This window comes from Triticum dicoccoides, chromosome 6B (assembly GCF_002162155.2).
Source record: "Triticum dicoccoides isolate Atlit2015 ecotype Zavitan chromosome 6B, WEW_v2.0, whole genome shotgun sequence".
NCBI classification, from domain to species: domain Eukaryota; kingdom Viridiplantae; phylum Streptophyta; class Magnoliopsida; order Poales; family Poaceae; genus Triticum; species Triticum dicoccoides.
In genome coordinates, this window is record NC_041391.1 from 503,364,804 (window position 1) to 503,380,476 (window position 15,673).

The following is a 15,673-nucleotide window of genomic DNA, read 5'->3' on the forward strand; positions in this document are numbered from 1 at the left end:
TTCAAGCCATTTCGCAGAATCTGGGCTCATCATCGCTTCCTCATAGTTCCTCAGTTCATCATGGTCTAGTAACATGACTTCCGGAACGGCATTATCATACCACACTGGTGCGGACCGTACTCTGGAAGACCTACGAGGTTCTATAGTAACTTGATCTGAAGTTTCATGATCATCATCATTAGCTTCCTCACTAATCGGTGTAGGAATCACTGGAACTGATTTCTATGATGAACTACTTTCCAATTCGGGAGAAGGTACAATTACCTTATCAAGCTCTACTTTCCTCCCACTCACTTCTTTCGAGAGAAACTCCTTCTCTAGAAAGGATCCATCTTAGCAACAAATATCTTGCCTTTGGATCTGTGATAGAAGGTGTACCCAACAGTTTCCTTTTGGGTATTCTATGAAGACGCACTTCTTCGATTTGGGTTCGAGCTTATCAGGTTGAAACTTTTTTCACATAAGCATCGCAGCCCCAAACTTTAAGAAACGACAACTTTGGTTTCTTGCCAAACCACAGTTCATAAGGCGTTGTCTCAACCGATTTTGATGGTGCCCTATTTAAAGTGAATGCAGCTGTCTCTAATGCATAACCCCAAAACGATAGTGGTAAATCGGTAAGATACATCATAGATCGCACCATATCCAATAAAGTGCGGTTATGACGTTCGGACACACCATTACGTTGTGGTGTTCCATGTGGCGTGAGCTGTGAAACTATTCCACATTGTTTTTAAATGAAGGCCAAACTCGTAACTCAAATATTCTCCTCCACGATCAGATTGTAGAAACTTTATTTTCTTGTTACGATGATTCTCCACTTCACTCTGAAATTCTTTGAACTTTTTCAAATGTTTCAAACTTGTGTTTCATTAAGTAGATATACCCATATCTGCTCAAATCATCTGTGAAGGTTAGAAAATAACGATACTCGCCACGAGCATCAACACTCATTGGATCGCAAGCATCGATATGTATTATTTTAAATAAGTCAGTAGCTCGTTCCATTGTTCCGGAGAACGGAGTTTTAGTCATCTTGCCCATAAGGCACGGTTCGCAAGCATCAAATGATTCATAATCAAGTGATTCCAAAAGTCCATCTTTATGGAGTTTCTTCATGCGCTTTACACCGATATGACCCAAACGGCAGTTCCACAAATATGTTGTACTATCATTATCAACATTGCATCTTTTGGCATCCATATTATGAATATGTGTATCACTATGATCAAGATTCAATAAACCATCAACATTGGGTGTATGACCATAGAAGGTTTTATTCATGTAAACAGAATAACAATTTATTCTCTGTCTTAGATGAATAATCGTATCGCAATAAACATGATCTAATCATATTTATGCTCAACGCAAACACCAAATAACATTTATTTAGGTTCAACACTAATCTCAAAAATATAGGGAGTGTGTGATGATGATCATATCAATCTTGGAACCACTTCCAACATACATCGTCACTTCACCCTCAACTAGTCTCTGTTTATTCTGTAACTCATGTTTCGAGTTACTAATTTTTAGCAACCGAACAAGTATCAAATACCCAGGGGCTACTATAAACACTAGTAAGGTACACATCAATAACGTGTATATCAAATATACCCTAGTTCACTTTGCCATTCTTCTTATCCACCAAATATTCAATGCATTTCCGCTTCCAGTAACCATTTGCTTTGCAGTAGAAGCACTCAGTTTCAGGCTTTGGTCCAACTTTGGGCTTCTTCACGGGAATGACAACTTGCTTGCCATTCTACTTGAAGTTTCCCTTTCTTTCCTTTGCCCTTTACTTGAAACTAGTGGTCTTGTCAATCATCAACACTTGGTGCTCTTTCTTGATTTCTACCTTCGTCGATTTCAACATCACGAAGAGCTCGGGAATCGTTTTCGTCATCCCTTGCATACTATAGTTCATCACAAAGTTCTAGTAACTTGGTGATGGTGACTAGAGAACTTTGTCAATCACTATCTTATCTGGAATATTAACTCCCACTTGATCCAAGTGATTGTAGTACCCAGAGAATCTGAGCACATGCTCACTAGTTGAGCAATTCTCCTCCATCTTTTAGCTATATAACTTGTTGGAGACTTCATATCTCTCAACTCGGGTATTTGCTTCAAATATTAACTTCAACTCTTGGAACATCTCATATGGTCCATGACGTTCAAAACGTCTTTGAAGTCCCGATTCTAAGACGTTAAGCATGGTGCACTAAACTATCAAGTAGTCATCATATTGAGCTAGCCAAACGTTCATAACGTCTGCATCTGCTCCTGCAATAGGTCTGTCACCTAGCGGTGCATCAAGGACATAATTCTTCTGTGCAGCAATGAGGATAAACCTCAGATCACAAACCTAGTCCGCATCATTGCTACTATCATCTTTCAACTTAGTTTTCTCTAGGAACACATATAATACATAGGGAAGCTATAACGCGAGCTATTGATCTACAACATAATTTGCAAAATACTATCAAGACTAAGTTCATGATAAATTAAAGTTCAGTTAATCATATTACTTAAGAACTCCCACTTAGATAAACATCTCTCTAATCATCTAAGTGATCACTTGATCCAAAACAACTAAACCATAACCGATCATCACGTGAAATGGAGTAGTTTTCAATGGTGAACATCACTATGTTGATCATATCTACTATATGATTCACGCTCGACCTTTCGGTCTCAGTGTTCCGAGGCTATATCTGCATATGCTAGGCTCGTCAAGTTTAACCCGAGTATTCTGCGTGTGCAAAACTGGCTTGCATCCGTTGTAGATGAACGTAGAGCTTATCACACCCGATCATCACGTGGTGTCTCAGCACGAGGAACTTTGGCAACGGTGCATACTCAGGGAGAACACTTTTACCTTGAAATTTAGTGAAAGATCATCTTATAATGCTACCGTCAATCAAAGCAAAATAAGATGCATAAAGGATAAACATCACATGCAATCAATATAAGTGATATGATATGACCATCATCATCTTGTGCTTGTGATCTCCATCTCCGAAGCACCGCCATGATCACCATCGTCACTGGCGCGACACCTTGATCTCCATCGTAGCATCATTGTCATCTCGCCAACCATTGCTTCTACAACTATCACTACCGCTTAGTGATAAAGTAAAGCAATTACAGGGCGATTGCATTGCATACAATAAAGCGACAACCATATGGCTCCTGCCAGTTGCCGATAACCCTGTTACAAAACATGATCATCTCATACAATAAAATTTAGCATCATGTCTTGACCATATCACATCACAGCATGCCCTGCAAAAACAAGTTAGACGTCCTCTACTTTGTTGTTGCAAGTTTTACGTGGCTGCTACGGGCTGAGCAAGAACCGTTCTTACCTACGCATCAAAACCACAACGATAGTTCGTCAAGTTAGTGATGTTTTAACCTTCTCAAGGACCGGGCGTAGTCACACTCGGGTTCAACTAAAGTTGGAGAAACTGACACCCGCCAGCCACCTGTGTGCAAAGCACGTCGGTAGAACCAGTCTCGCGTAAGCGTACGCGTAATGTTGGTCCGGGCCGCTTCATCAAACAATACCGCCGAACCAAAGTATGACATGCTAGTAAGCAGTATGACTTGTATCGCCCACAACTCATTTGTGTTCTACTTGTGCATATAACATCTACGCATAAACCTGGCTCGGATGCCACTGTTGGGGAACGAAGTAATTTCAAAAAATTTCCTATGCACACGCAAGATCATGGTGATGCATAGCAACGAGAGGGGAGAATGTTGTCCACGTACCCTCGTAGACCGAAAGCGGAAGCGTTAGCACAACGCGGTTGATGTAGTCGTACGTCTTCATGATCCGACCGATCAAGTACCGAACGCACGACACCTCCGAGTTCAGCACGTGTTCAACTCGATGACGTCCCTCGAACTCCGATCCAGCCGAGCTTTGAGGGAGAGTTCCGTCAGCACGACGGCGTGGTGATGATGATGATGTTCTACCGACGCATGGCTTCGCCTAAGCACTGCTACAATATTATCGAGGTGGATTATGGTGGAGGGGGGCACCGCACACGGCTAAGAGATCCAAGGGATCAATTATTGTGTCTATAGGGTGCCCCCCTCCTTCGTATATAAAGGAGGGGAGGAGAGGGCCGGCCAGAAGGAGGAGGCGCGCCCAAGGGGGGGAGTCCTACTCCCATCGGGAGTAGGACTCCTCCTTTTCCTATTTGGAGAGGGAGAGGGAAGGAAGAGGAAGGAGGAAGGAAGGAAAGGGGGGCCGGCCCCCTTCCCAATTCGGATTGGGCTTGGGGTGGGGGGCGCCCCCTCCCTTGATCCTTTCCCCTCCTTTCCACTAAAGCCCATTAAGGCCCATATACCTCCCGGGGGGTTTCGATAACCTCCCAGTGCTTCGGTATTATCCCGATCTCACCCGGAACCATTCCGATGTCCAAATATAGTCATCCAATATATCGATCCTTATGTCTCGACCATTTAGAGACTCCTCATCATGTCTGTGATCACATCCGGGACTCCTAACTACCTTCGGTACATCAAAACACATAAACTCATAATATAACCGTCATCGAACTTTAAGCGTGCAGACCCTACGGGTTCGAGAACTATGTAGACATGACCGATACACGTTTCTGGTCAATAACCAATAGCAGAATCTGGATGCTCATATTGGCTCCCACATAGTCTACGAAGATCTTTATCGATCAAACCGCATAACAACATACTTTGTTCCCTTTGTCAACGGTATGTTACTTGCCCGAGATTCGATTGTCGGTATCTCAATACCTAGTTCAATCTCGTTACCAGCCAATCTCTTTACTCGTCAGGTAATGCATCATCCCGTAACTAACTCATTAGCTACATTGCTTGCAAGGCTTATAGTGATGTGCATTACCGAGAGGGCCCAGAGATACCTCTCCGACAATCGGAGTGACAATCCTAATCTCAAAATACGCCAACTCAACAAGTACCTTCGGAGACACCTGTAGAGCACCTTTATAATCACCCATTTTATGTTGTGACTTTTAGTAGCACACAAAGTGTTCCTCTGGTAAACGGGAGTTGCATAATCTCATAGTCATAGGAACATGTATAAGTCATGAAGAAACCAGTAGCAACATACTAAACGATCAAGTGCTAAGCTAACGGAATGGGTCAAGTCAATCACATAATTCTCTAATGATGTGATCCCGTTAATCAAATGACAACTCATGTCTATGGCTGGGAAACTTAACCATGTTTGATTCAACGAGCTAGTCAAGTAGAGGCATACTAGTGACACTCTGTTTGTCTATGTATTCACACATGTACTAAGTTTCCGGTTAATACAATTCTAGCATGAATAATAAACATTTATCATGAAATAAGGAAATAAAGAATAACTTTATTATTGCCTCTAGGGCATATTTCTTCAGTCTCGCCCATTGGATGAGTGACACCTGTGCCAACGCGGAGCTGACACGTGTCTCCTCCAGCCAATGATGATTTTACATGTGGAAAATCCCCATTGGTCTGGGCTGTTAACGGGTTATCGGATCCAAAACCGGACCCGATAGATTAACGACGTTCCGTTACGGTGGATGCCACGTGTCGGTCACCCTTTATGAAAGCACTTATGTGACGCGCGATTTATCGTCATGGAAGTGGACACTTCCGTGATGATAATTTTGGTAATGTCATGGAACACTTCTATGACATCACAGGTATGACTATCTTGATTCTGTCATAAATTCGTCATGGATGTACATGCATGACAAAATACGCGACCTACTGCGACAAACACGTATTATCATGGAAGTGTATTTTTTTTGTAGCGATGTGAGCCACATCCCAGACCCAGAGCCAACACGCGAATGTCTTGGTGTGCCCCCTCTTCAGCGTGCGCGTGTCCAGGCGGTCGATGCGCCCAAAGTCACCGAGGGCCTCGTCCACCCCGGCAAGGGACCAGAACTACATAGGCAAGTCCTCGACAACGACACACACATGGAGGTTGCACTTGAGGATGGCTGTGTGGTCGTCTTCATGCCAGGCCTTGATGAAGTACTTGCCGGCCTCCACCTTGAGCACGCCTCGCCGCACTATGCCGTCGCGATGCACTGGGAGGTCGAAGTGGCCGAGGAAGGCCTCCGGGTGGTGCGTGGTGGCGCGGAGCTGGTGGGCCAGGGAGCCGAGATTCTCGTGGATGGCCCTCCCCAGTGCCATTGGGTTGGTGAAGTGGTTGCGGTCAGCGGCGGAGAGCGTGATGGCGTGCTGACGCAGGATTTACTCTTCGTGTTCCAGGGCCGGGGACACCACGATCACTTTGTTGCTGGTGCGCGACCGCCGTGCCGGGTCGCAGTGTAGGAAGCGGTCCATCGGTGCCGACTCGAGCGCTGGCGGGAAGTAGAGGCGGTTGCGAACAGGAGCCTTGGACGGCAGCGGCCCCAACCTGGCGCGGGCAGACCCTCCTGGACCCCCATTCCGAGGATTCTGCGCGCACTCCTTGCCGAAGTGCCCCGCACGCTTGCAGATGATGCAACAGAGAGGATCACGACATTCGACGAGGCGGTGGCGCTTGTTGAGGCAGCGAAAGCATTTGCCCTTGAACCGGCTAAAGAAGGCTACATGACTGCAGCCCGCATTGATGTCTCTGCTCTGGTCCGAGCGGTGTGCCTTGGGGCATGGGCGCTGGATATATCGGAGGCGAGCCCGCCCTCCGGTTCTTCCGCGACATGTCCTCCGTCCATCCCCCATCGTCCCCTGCTGCTTGGCTTGAAACAGAATGGTTGACCGAGGGGGAGGGTGAACCACGACGGATTTGAGCCCCCCCCCAACGAGAGGGACTTGCCCAGATCCAGCGGTCCAAGGCGCAGATCGGCAAAGGGATGCACCTTCCGGTGCAGGATTCGCAGTGTCGAGGCCGGATCTGTCGCTGCCACCGTGAACACCGCGGAAACTGGGGATGATGGAGTCGGCAAACCGCCAGGGCGAGGGGTGTCACCAGCGGACGGGAAGCGGCGCCGGGTGGAGGGGCCCAGGCGTGCACGGCTAGCAGCAGGGCAGGTCATAGGGCCGCGATTTGTGGGCGTCGTGGCCGGAGTGGCCAGCGGCGGGTGCGGGAGCGTGGTTAACCTCACTACGCTCGCCATCGCCTAGGAATCGTACGGTCGTGGGGCGACCGGCCGAATTGTTGCGCCGGGGCACAGTAGTGCCCTATTATGATCCATATTTTCGAAGAGTGCTGATTACTGTACTCTGGCTGTACAATGCAGATGTCTTGCAACTCCTGATCCCGATCTGTTATAGTACGTTTTAGTATATATAAGTAACCAACAAGATGCCCATGCGTTACATGGAACATTAAGATGCATTTGTATGAGTAGTTTATATTGTAAGAGAAAAGGATGAACGAGGGAATGCCTTATTTGCAAATGCGGAGAGGGGTGTAGGTATCTTTTTGCAAAATTGCCATAGTTTCCTTCCTATCCGTCGGATATAAATCGGATGGCTTATATTACAGGATGGCAGGAACACCATCATCACCAACTCTATTTTTTTATAAGAGTAGAGATAAAATCAGGGGTCACGCAGGGGTACATGCATCTCACATGGATTCAGTTCCCAACTACAACACCTTCTCGTCCTATCCCCACTTCCAGCTGGGCCCCATCCACTTCAATAAGACAACATAGTCCTGTCTGTCACGTGGCCCCCACCCCAACGGACCCCGCTTCTTCCACCGGAAAACGTCGTCTCCGGAGCACCAGAGTCGCGACGCCGGTAGCCCTCCTCACTCCCGCTTAACCTTCCTCGCCGTCGGATGCGACCGCGGCGTCCCCAATGGCGTCCTCCTCCGCCGCCGAGCCAGGGGCCCGCCTCTCCGATCGGAGTACGCTCTCCCTTCGATTTACCCTCCTCAGCTCGATTCGGTCCCGGGTGTTTGCGTCCTGATCTGGTGTTTGGGGTTTCTCTTGCGCAGCGAGGAGGTCGCCCCTGGGCCTGAGGGCTATGGTGCTCCTGATGCACGTGGTCTTCGTCGGCGCCGTCTTCCTGCTCGATTCGACCCTCGATAGGCGGATCCACGAGGAGCCGTGGTACAGTTCCCACCTTATTTTGCCCACCAGTTCAATTTTTTTGCTTGGTTCCAATCCAAATTTAAGATGCGCTGTTGATTTGTGCGGCGTTCGTAGCTTCGTTCCAGCTCTAGGTATCACTCGAATGATCGTTTTCCCTGTTTTAAACCATATAATCGATATGATTCTACGAGGAAAGGTAGCTTTTGGGGTGCTAGCGTGCTAGTTGTCCGCGTGCCACCAGCTATGAAGCATAAATCACGTAATTCTACACAGTGATAATAATATGCCCTTCTCAGAGGTCAAAGCACTCTATTGTATATCTGAGTGGTATTTGGTAGTTTGTTGTAGTGCTGTTTTGCTTGACTGTTTCAGCCAGAGTGTAGGCATCGTGGTTCTCAGTCTTATTTAGACTCTGCTCACTAGGAGAATATGTTACGCCATGATTTCCCCCTCATATTGCACTACAAATCCCCGTCCATTCCGTTCTGACTTAGGATGTGTACAGTTATCTCTTTTTGGTTGTTGAGGATCTCCATTTGGTATCATTTTATTACAGGTATATTGGAGTGTATGGTGTGCTCGTTCTGATCGCCTTAGCGCAATACTTCTACACTGCTGGTTCATCTCCAGGGTATGGAATAGCCTTATTGAATTTGTTATCATACACATTATCGATTGAATCTCGAAGTACCTGACTTTGGGGCTCCTGTGCCGTCAGCTATGTTATTGATGCAATGCAAGCCAGTGGTGGGATGCATGCAACCTTCATCAATACTGCTACTCTTTCAAAGTAATGTCGTAATCACCATAGCATAGAAGCGTTGACAACCTATCTGAGGTATACACTGATACTTATACTTTCTTGTGTGTGTGTTTTTGATGATTAAGAAAAGACAATCTAGTTCAAAACATGGAAGCTTAAAGTCCTCCACAAACCGGCCTGATCTAGAGAAACTTAGACCAATGTCTTCTTCATCGTCATGGTTGCATCAAATTGTGGATCTTTATCCTCCTGGGTCAAGCAACAGGTAAAGCTCGAGAAATTATTTTTTAGGGTATATGCAGTAGTAAAATCCTTGTGTTTGCTCACTGTCATAATATTAGTTTAACATTCTTCTATATTTCCTTTGTAGGGATTGGACTTGCCAATATTGCAAAATTATCCAGGTTTTGTTTTATCTTCTCAATTTATGGTGCTAAAGCTTTCATAATTATGACATGCAAATGTTCACTACGTCCATTGTATAAAATCATCGGATTGAACTTCACATCAAGTGTGGGTTGGTGACACGAAAAACAAGGCATTTTTGTGAGCCATGAGTTATGTCCACGTACCTTTGGTTGTATTTAACTAAACTCCTTATGTCACTGGTTAAGAATCGTTAAGTGGATCTATAAGAATTCAGGCATTATAATTACAGTTGATTGTTCCATGTTATAGTTGAAGTAGTCTATTTGCAGACTTTCTGTCATACTGTTGCTCTAAATGGTTTCATTGTATTGCCTATTAAAAACCCATTTAGGTGCCCTAAGGCTATGACGAGTATCTTTAAGCTCCCTGAGACCATCCTGAGGGTCTTCTACATCCTGATGCTACCCCGGGGTTTCTAATTCCTAACTAATTAGCAAAGTGGTGGGCACATGACTTTGAATGCTACAAATTGAATTAGTACTGTATCATACATTACTAAATAGTTTTTTTTCACATGTCTTTGTTTCACACTGATCTGTGTGATCCACTGATCCTACGTCCTACTCTTCAAACTTTTTCCATGTAAAGCTTTTGTTGATTGTCTAAGTTCACTTTTTCCTACATTACACTTTTGCAGCCACCTCGTACCAGACACTGCCATGATTGTGATAAATGTGTCCTTCAGTTTGACCATCACTGTGTTTGGCTTGGAACGTGCATTGGCAAAAAGAACCATTGTCGTTTTTGGTGAGTTTTGGCATGTATATTTCCTGCATTATATTTTTTACATGTACATAATGATTATGTTGCTTGGTATGCACGTTCATGTTTTTCCGTTGTACACCGTCTATGTTCTACTGTGCACTCTGCAGAATAAATCTGCATGTGTATTTATTGGCTTGCTTCTGGACATCTGGTGCTGTATAAACATTTTGAGGAGCCTGCTCTATGCACGCACACTGCATAAGGCTTGATTTGTGTGACTGTCAATGCATATCCACCCATTCTTTGATTATACGAGCAAACAGATTACACTTCACCTGGTCATGGTTTCTGAATTTCGTTTTTATCTCCAACATGCAACCTGAACATCTTTGATTTTATCATACACTATTCAGTACTAGTAAGTTACACGCGCCTTCCATGTGAGAATGAAGTGTGAACAGATATCAACATACCACATTATAATAGTCTAACATATACATTTGGAGTCACACCAAATAAATTTAAGATGTATGTTCAAGTTTCATCGCCCATCCCATTTGAATTGAAATTATAATTACTTAATATTTGATGACCGTGTGGTATAATACTACGCAAAACTCATGTGAAATGTATAAGAACAGTTGAGTACACCATTTGCAAAGAAAATTGGATTTTGGAAGATGCTGCATTACCTTTAAACCCCCCCAAAAAAACAGAAACGAAAATAAAATAAATGTCAGTTCTTTTGGAAGAAAAAACTTGGGAGAACTCCCGTATGGAAGAGTCTAGAACAAATGAGAAATGTATGTGTTACGTGCATATTGTACACCGTAAATGATAGAATAAACATGAATGGTGTTCTTTGAACAAAGAAAACCTGGAAAATTGAAGTTTGGAGAAGTCCAGAACAAAGGAGAAGTGTCTTTGTTTTCAGGTTCGTGCATAAGCACAGGTGTAGAATCTTCTGGATTAGTACACGTGGTATAATCCAATGTGGAGGAGAGAATATCCAACAGCCAAGACTACTCGGATTTGCCACCTCTCAACCGTTGGATCGGCTTCATCCAACAGCCGATAATCATTGTTATTCGTACACTATATAGTGGTATAGAAACAATGTATATGCATAATGTTCTGAAAACACATTTTGATTAATCTGTTTCTGTTATTTTCATGTGGCTAATCTAATAAAGATATAGCCGAAGTTGAAGTTGATTGCACGCTTTGCACAGGGCATTGATTTGTGACTGAAAGTAAATGGGACAGGATATAGACTTGATTTTACATATGGATTGTAAAATTTAGTTGTAAGAGTTAAGTTGCCATGTGCAGTTACAAGTCAATTTGTTCAAAACTATCAATACTAGGTAGCTGATCTGAAATATTTGAACTGATGTGTTAGATGACGGATGAACCCTTTTCTTTTAGAGAGAATTCCTTATTTGACCCTTTCTTAAATTTTGCTTCCCTATTTGGCCCTAAACAAAAAATTCTTCCCTTTTTGACACCATATTTACAATTTGTTCCCTATATGACATCTCCATCAAATCTGTTACCATTACATCCATTTGGCCTGTCAGTATTTTCTTCCATGGACCAAAGTGCTCCTAGGTGTTAAACACCAAAAAAAGGACAGACCCAGTGCATAGAAGCTCCCACACAAGGTGGGGTCTGGGGAGGGATTATAGGAACCTAGTCTTACCCCTGCAAAGTGCAATGCAGAGAGGCTGGTTCGAACCCAGGACCTCTTGGCACAAGTGGGGAGGACTTCACCACTGCGCCAGGCCTGCCCTCTAGCTGTTAAACACCAGAAAGAAAGAAAATAAAAGGAAGAGATGGATCGATCGAACCTTTCTCTCCTCTCCCCGATCCCTGTCCGAATCCTCTTCCCCGCGATAGAACTCGCTCTCTCCCCCGAGCATATAGCAGCGGCGGTGCAAGGCTAAGGGGTATGGGCGACCTAGGTGGGGCTGTGGCTGTGGGTGGCGACCAGGAAAGGGCGGTGGATGGCGGCCAAGGCACTGAGGCGGGAGGGGGCAAGGCGGCTGCGGATGTCGCGAGTCAAGGCGCGGCAGAGGTGGTAGTTGGCAAATGCCTTGGTGTGGCTCGGCCGTAGGTGAACACGACTGCAAAGGGGTTGGCCCACGGCATTGAGGTGGGCTTGGCCTCGGTGCGACTGTGCAGGCCACGTGGTGCAATGAGGTGCGAACAGCTTCTCCTGACTTCTAGGATCGCCCTCTCTTGTTGGAGCCGGACGTCCATGCAAAGCTCCACTTCGAGGTTCTTTCGTCATTCTTGATGCGACGAGCATTGAACTGGCCAAGGTTTTATCGAATTAGCCGAGGTTTCCTTGGATTCGCCTTGTTTGATGCAAGATTGTGTACAAATTGGCTCCGATTTGGTCAAATCAACACGCCCGTCGTGCAATTTAGCTTGAGATTTCATGGGCAGGGCGAAGAACTCGTGGATGTTTCAGGAAAAGTACAGAAACAACCTTTCTTGCGATCCTTTCATTGATCACCACCTAGACTAACTCAAATTCCATCTCACCAAATCACCGGCACATGGCGTCGCTGTCGGAAGGTATGCTCCTGAAGCTGCTGGACAAGATGAAGAAGGGCGCGGCGAAGCCAGTGGGCGAGCACTGAACGGCGGTGCTGCAGGTGACAGGCATCGTCTCGGTGGACCTGTTCCGGCGGCACGGTCAAGCAAGGGATGAGCACCCTCTGATCTAACGACCAAACAAGAAACGGCCCTTGTTATTAGAAATATGAAGCATGCTAGCACGCACTTCCTATTAACCAATTCACCAATTTGAAGATTGGTAAACAGAGATAATAGGAGCCGAAGTCAATCCCTTAAAACATTCCTCCCCGAGGGGATGGTTGCTTCGTTCCCTTGTTTACCGAACTCTGTTCAGGAGATAGGTCTACCGCTGCAAACTCATCTGCTTGTAAATCCATTAGAGGAGGCTGAGGCAGTTGCAGAACTAGACAACCGGCAGCGGCGACTGCCTCAGTCCGAGCGAGCACATGGTCTCTGGCTGCGCGTGGCTGGCTGGTGGCATTCCTCTGGTCCTCCACTTACCGGCTGTGTGCATGATCTACGACTGCTCGTGGCCAGCAGGAGGCGTTCTCGTCTGCCGACCGTGCGCGTGGTCTACGGCTGCCGGCGCACGCATGGTGTATGGCTAATTATGTGTATAGTTCCGAACATGGGCTAATTAGAGGACTTAATAGTGTGTGTAATGCTTTTGAACGTGTTGAACTAACCAGTATGATACTGATCTTAGATATGGTAGTACAAGTTTTATAGATGTTTTCTACGAGTTTTACACACACAGATAAGTTTAGCTAAGGACCAAAATATTGGAGTGCAACATCGCTGAAAATGCACTAGGGGCAAAATGGTCGTTTCATCCCGTTAGTGTCTAAAATGGACGGAAGTGCGCCATATAGGGAACAAAATTTACATTGGGAAGGGACAAATAAGGAATTCTCTCTTTTCTTTTACCATGTACTCCGTCTAAGCCAAAATATAGTGCATATTAGTTTTATCCTAAGCCAAAAATTATAATTTGACCAAGTTTTGTAGAAAAAATTGTCGACATCTACAATACCATTAGATTCGTCATGGAATTTATTTTGTTATTATAAATATTTGGTACTTCAAAGTTCATATATTTTTCTATATAGTTGGTCAAACTACAAAGTTTAACCTAGGAAAACTCTTAATACGCACTACTTTGGCATGGAGGGAGTATAAAGCTCATTTGGTTCGACTGCTTAAAAAAGGTTAACTATGTAAGCACCAATCTTTTTTGGACTTTACTGGCAGTACAAACTGTACTGTTTATGTTGCGGAACCTTGTGATGTGTTTGGTTCAATTATTAAAGTTCTAATAGTTTTATAACAAATGTTTTATATTTTCTAGGTGGTACATATTTGAAGAATCAATCCTGTCTACCTGGACTGTTGCTCTGTACATTGAGTCACTGCATTTAGATATTGAGAAAGTCTGGTAAAACATATCTCTTCTGAGCTCATATTGTTGTCCATAAGATGTGACTTCAATCCTTTCATTCGAGCCTTTCTTTTCTGGTTATCTCATGGAACTTATTTTTGTTACCATGGCAGGTGGAAGGATTTTATTGGTGTAATCCTGTTGGCAGTATTGATATTTATCCTTATGTTCCTGCTGTTGTTGTTGATGTTTCATAGGTAAAGCTTTTTCCTGGTCGCTTGATCTCTCTAACCATACAAGGCCTTCTAATTATTCAAAAGAGACGTCAAATGGTAGCATTTTTTATTTATTTTCTTGAATTGTTAAGTTGAGAACATGTACTTAAATTTCCTTCGGGAAAAAGGAGGGGAGAAAATCATGGATTTGAGCTTTGTCGAAACATTACTGTCTAGCAAATGCATAGCAACAGGCCAATGGTTGAACATATAATTTTTTTAAGTTATTTCTGTTTTAACTCCCAATACCACTTTGTCAATTTTCATTGAGTTATAAATTGAAGTACAATAGCATATAATGCCTGTTGAACCAAAAGGTCACACTACGGGGTTAACCCAGCGACTAGAGGATCAGAGGGCAAAAGCCAAAGCAAAGCGGTACACATGCCTGTCCTTCGAGCGCATGGCTGGAATTTGATAAATTTTAGGCCATTAATTGTTGGTAATGCTACAAAGGCATCATCTCCATGCAGCCCCTGCCCAAAAGGAGCAACTATATTTCGTCTTCAATGCATGCATGTTTGGCTGAATTCCCCCCTTCTATACTTTTGCAGTTATATTGCTCTCACAAATCAAACAACCTATGAAGTGGCCAGAAGGAAGCGGATATTCTACTTAAGGTATGCAATACTGGAGGCGACTCACGCTCCAGCTTGCTGTGATTCATCATTGCTGTATCATTAACTCGGTACTGAAACACTGGAGCTGTACTACTTGCAGGGGAATTCCTGATAGAGTTCATCCGTTCAGTAAAGGCATATGCAGAAACATCTATGACTTCTGCTTCACTGGAGAGAATGGATTTGTTCTCGAGGCCGTGCCCCCAATTGAGGAGCTGGAAGCCAGAGCAGCCCCGTACACATGCCGAGATCTGTTTTGCTGCCGGTGCTGTTGATACATGTGTTGTACTGTACCATTCGTTACCCCCACAGCATGTGCTGCAGTCCATCATTCAAACTTGCTCGCCAGTGGAAGCATGTCCTCCGTGAGCTCCGCCAGTAGATGCCCTTTGAGTTCATTTTCATGAGAAAGTGCATGTACATTCTTAGCGACAAGAAAATGTGTGTGTGGTCCATGGTATAGAAGACTGTCCCTATTGTATCAGCAACATTCGACTGAAAGTAGGTCTTGAGGACAGTTAACTGTATCGGGCGACTGCTCGCGCTTCTGTATAAAAATGTCCATTCGAGTTGTGGTTGTTTATGCCAGCGTTCAGTTTACTCTCTGTTTTTCTTTTGGCTAAGTTCAGTCGAGCTTGACGCAGTGGTAAAGCTTCTGCCTTGTGACTATAAGGTCACGGGTTAAGTCCTGAAAACAGCCTCTTACAAAAATGTAGGAAAAGACTGGATACTATAGATCCAAAGTGGCAGGACCCTTCGCAAGCGGGAGCTACATGTACTAACTCCGATTCAAATTCTTTGAAGTTCTATGTTTGTCCTAACTCACACATTTTTAAGTTTGACCAATTCTAGGACAACTA

At 44.6% G+C, this 15,673-nt stretch overlaps 1 protein-coding gene across 1 annotated transcript; it reads left to right on the forward strand.

The window, feature by feature from the left end:
• Positions 1 to 7,690: 7,690 nt before the first annotated feature.
• Positions 7,691 to 15,396, forward strand: LOC119322725 (protein S-acyltransferase 10-like). Its single transcript, XM_037596233.1, has 11 exons — positions 7,691 to 7,870; positions 7,961 to 8,075; positions 8,614 to 8,688; positions 8,776 to 8,847; positions 8,951 to 9,085; positions 9,191 to 9,224; positions 9,887 to 9,996; positions 13,889 to 13,975; positions 14,092 to 14,175; positions 14,748 to 14,813; positions 14,914 to 15,396. Exons 1-11 carry the CDS (start codon positions 7,822 to 7,824, stop codon positions 15,086 to 15,088), a joined length of 1,002 nt encoding a protein of 333 aa, XP_037452130.1. The 5' UTR covers positions 7,691 to 7,821; the 3' UTR covers positions 15,089 to 15,396.
• The last annotated feature ends 277 nt before the right edge of the window (positions 15,397 to 15,673 follow it).

Bases quoted from the DNA above. Each gene is read 5' to 3' on its own strand.
- LOC119322725 (XM_037596233.1), top strand. From the start codon at position 7,822: ATGGCGTCCTCCTCCGCCGCCGAGCCAGGGGCCCGCCTCTCCGATCGG. The intron at 8,076-8,613 runs GTACAGTTCCCA...ATTTTATTACAG, and splicing joins CGGATCCACGAGGAGCCGTG to GTATATTGGAGTGTATGGTG. The intron at 8,689-8,775 runs GTATGGAATAGC...CTGTGCCGTCAG, and splicing joins ACTGCTGGTTCATCTCCAGG to CTATGTTATTGATGCAATGC.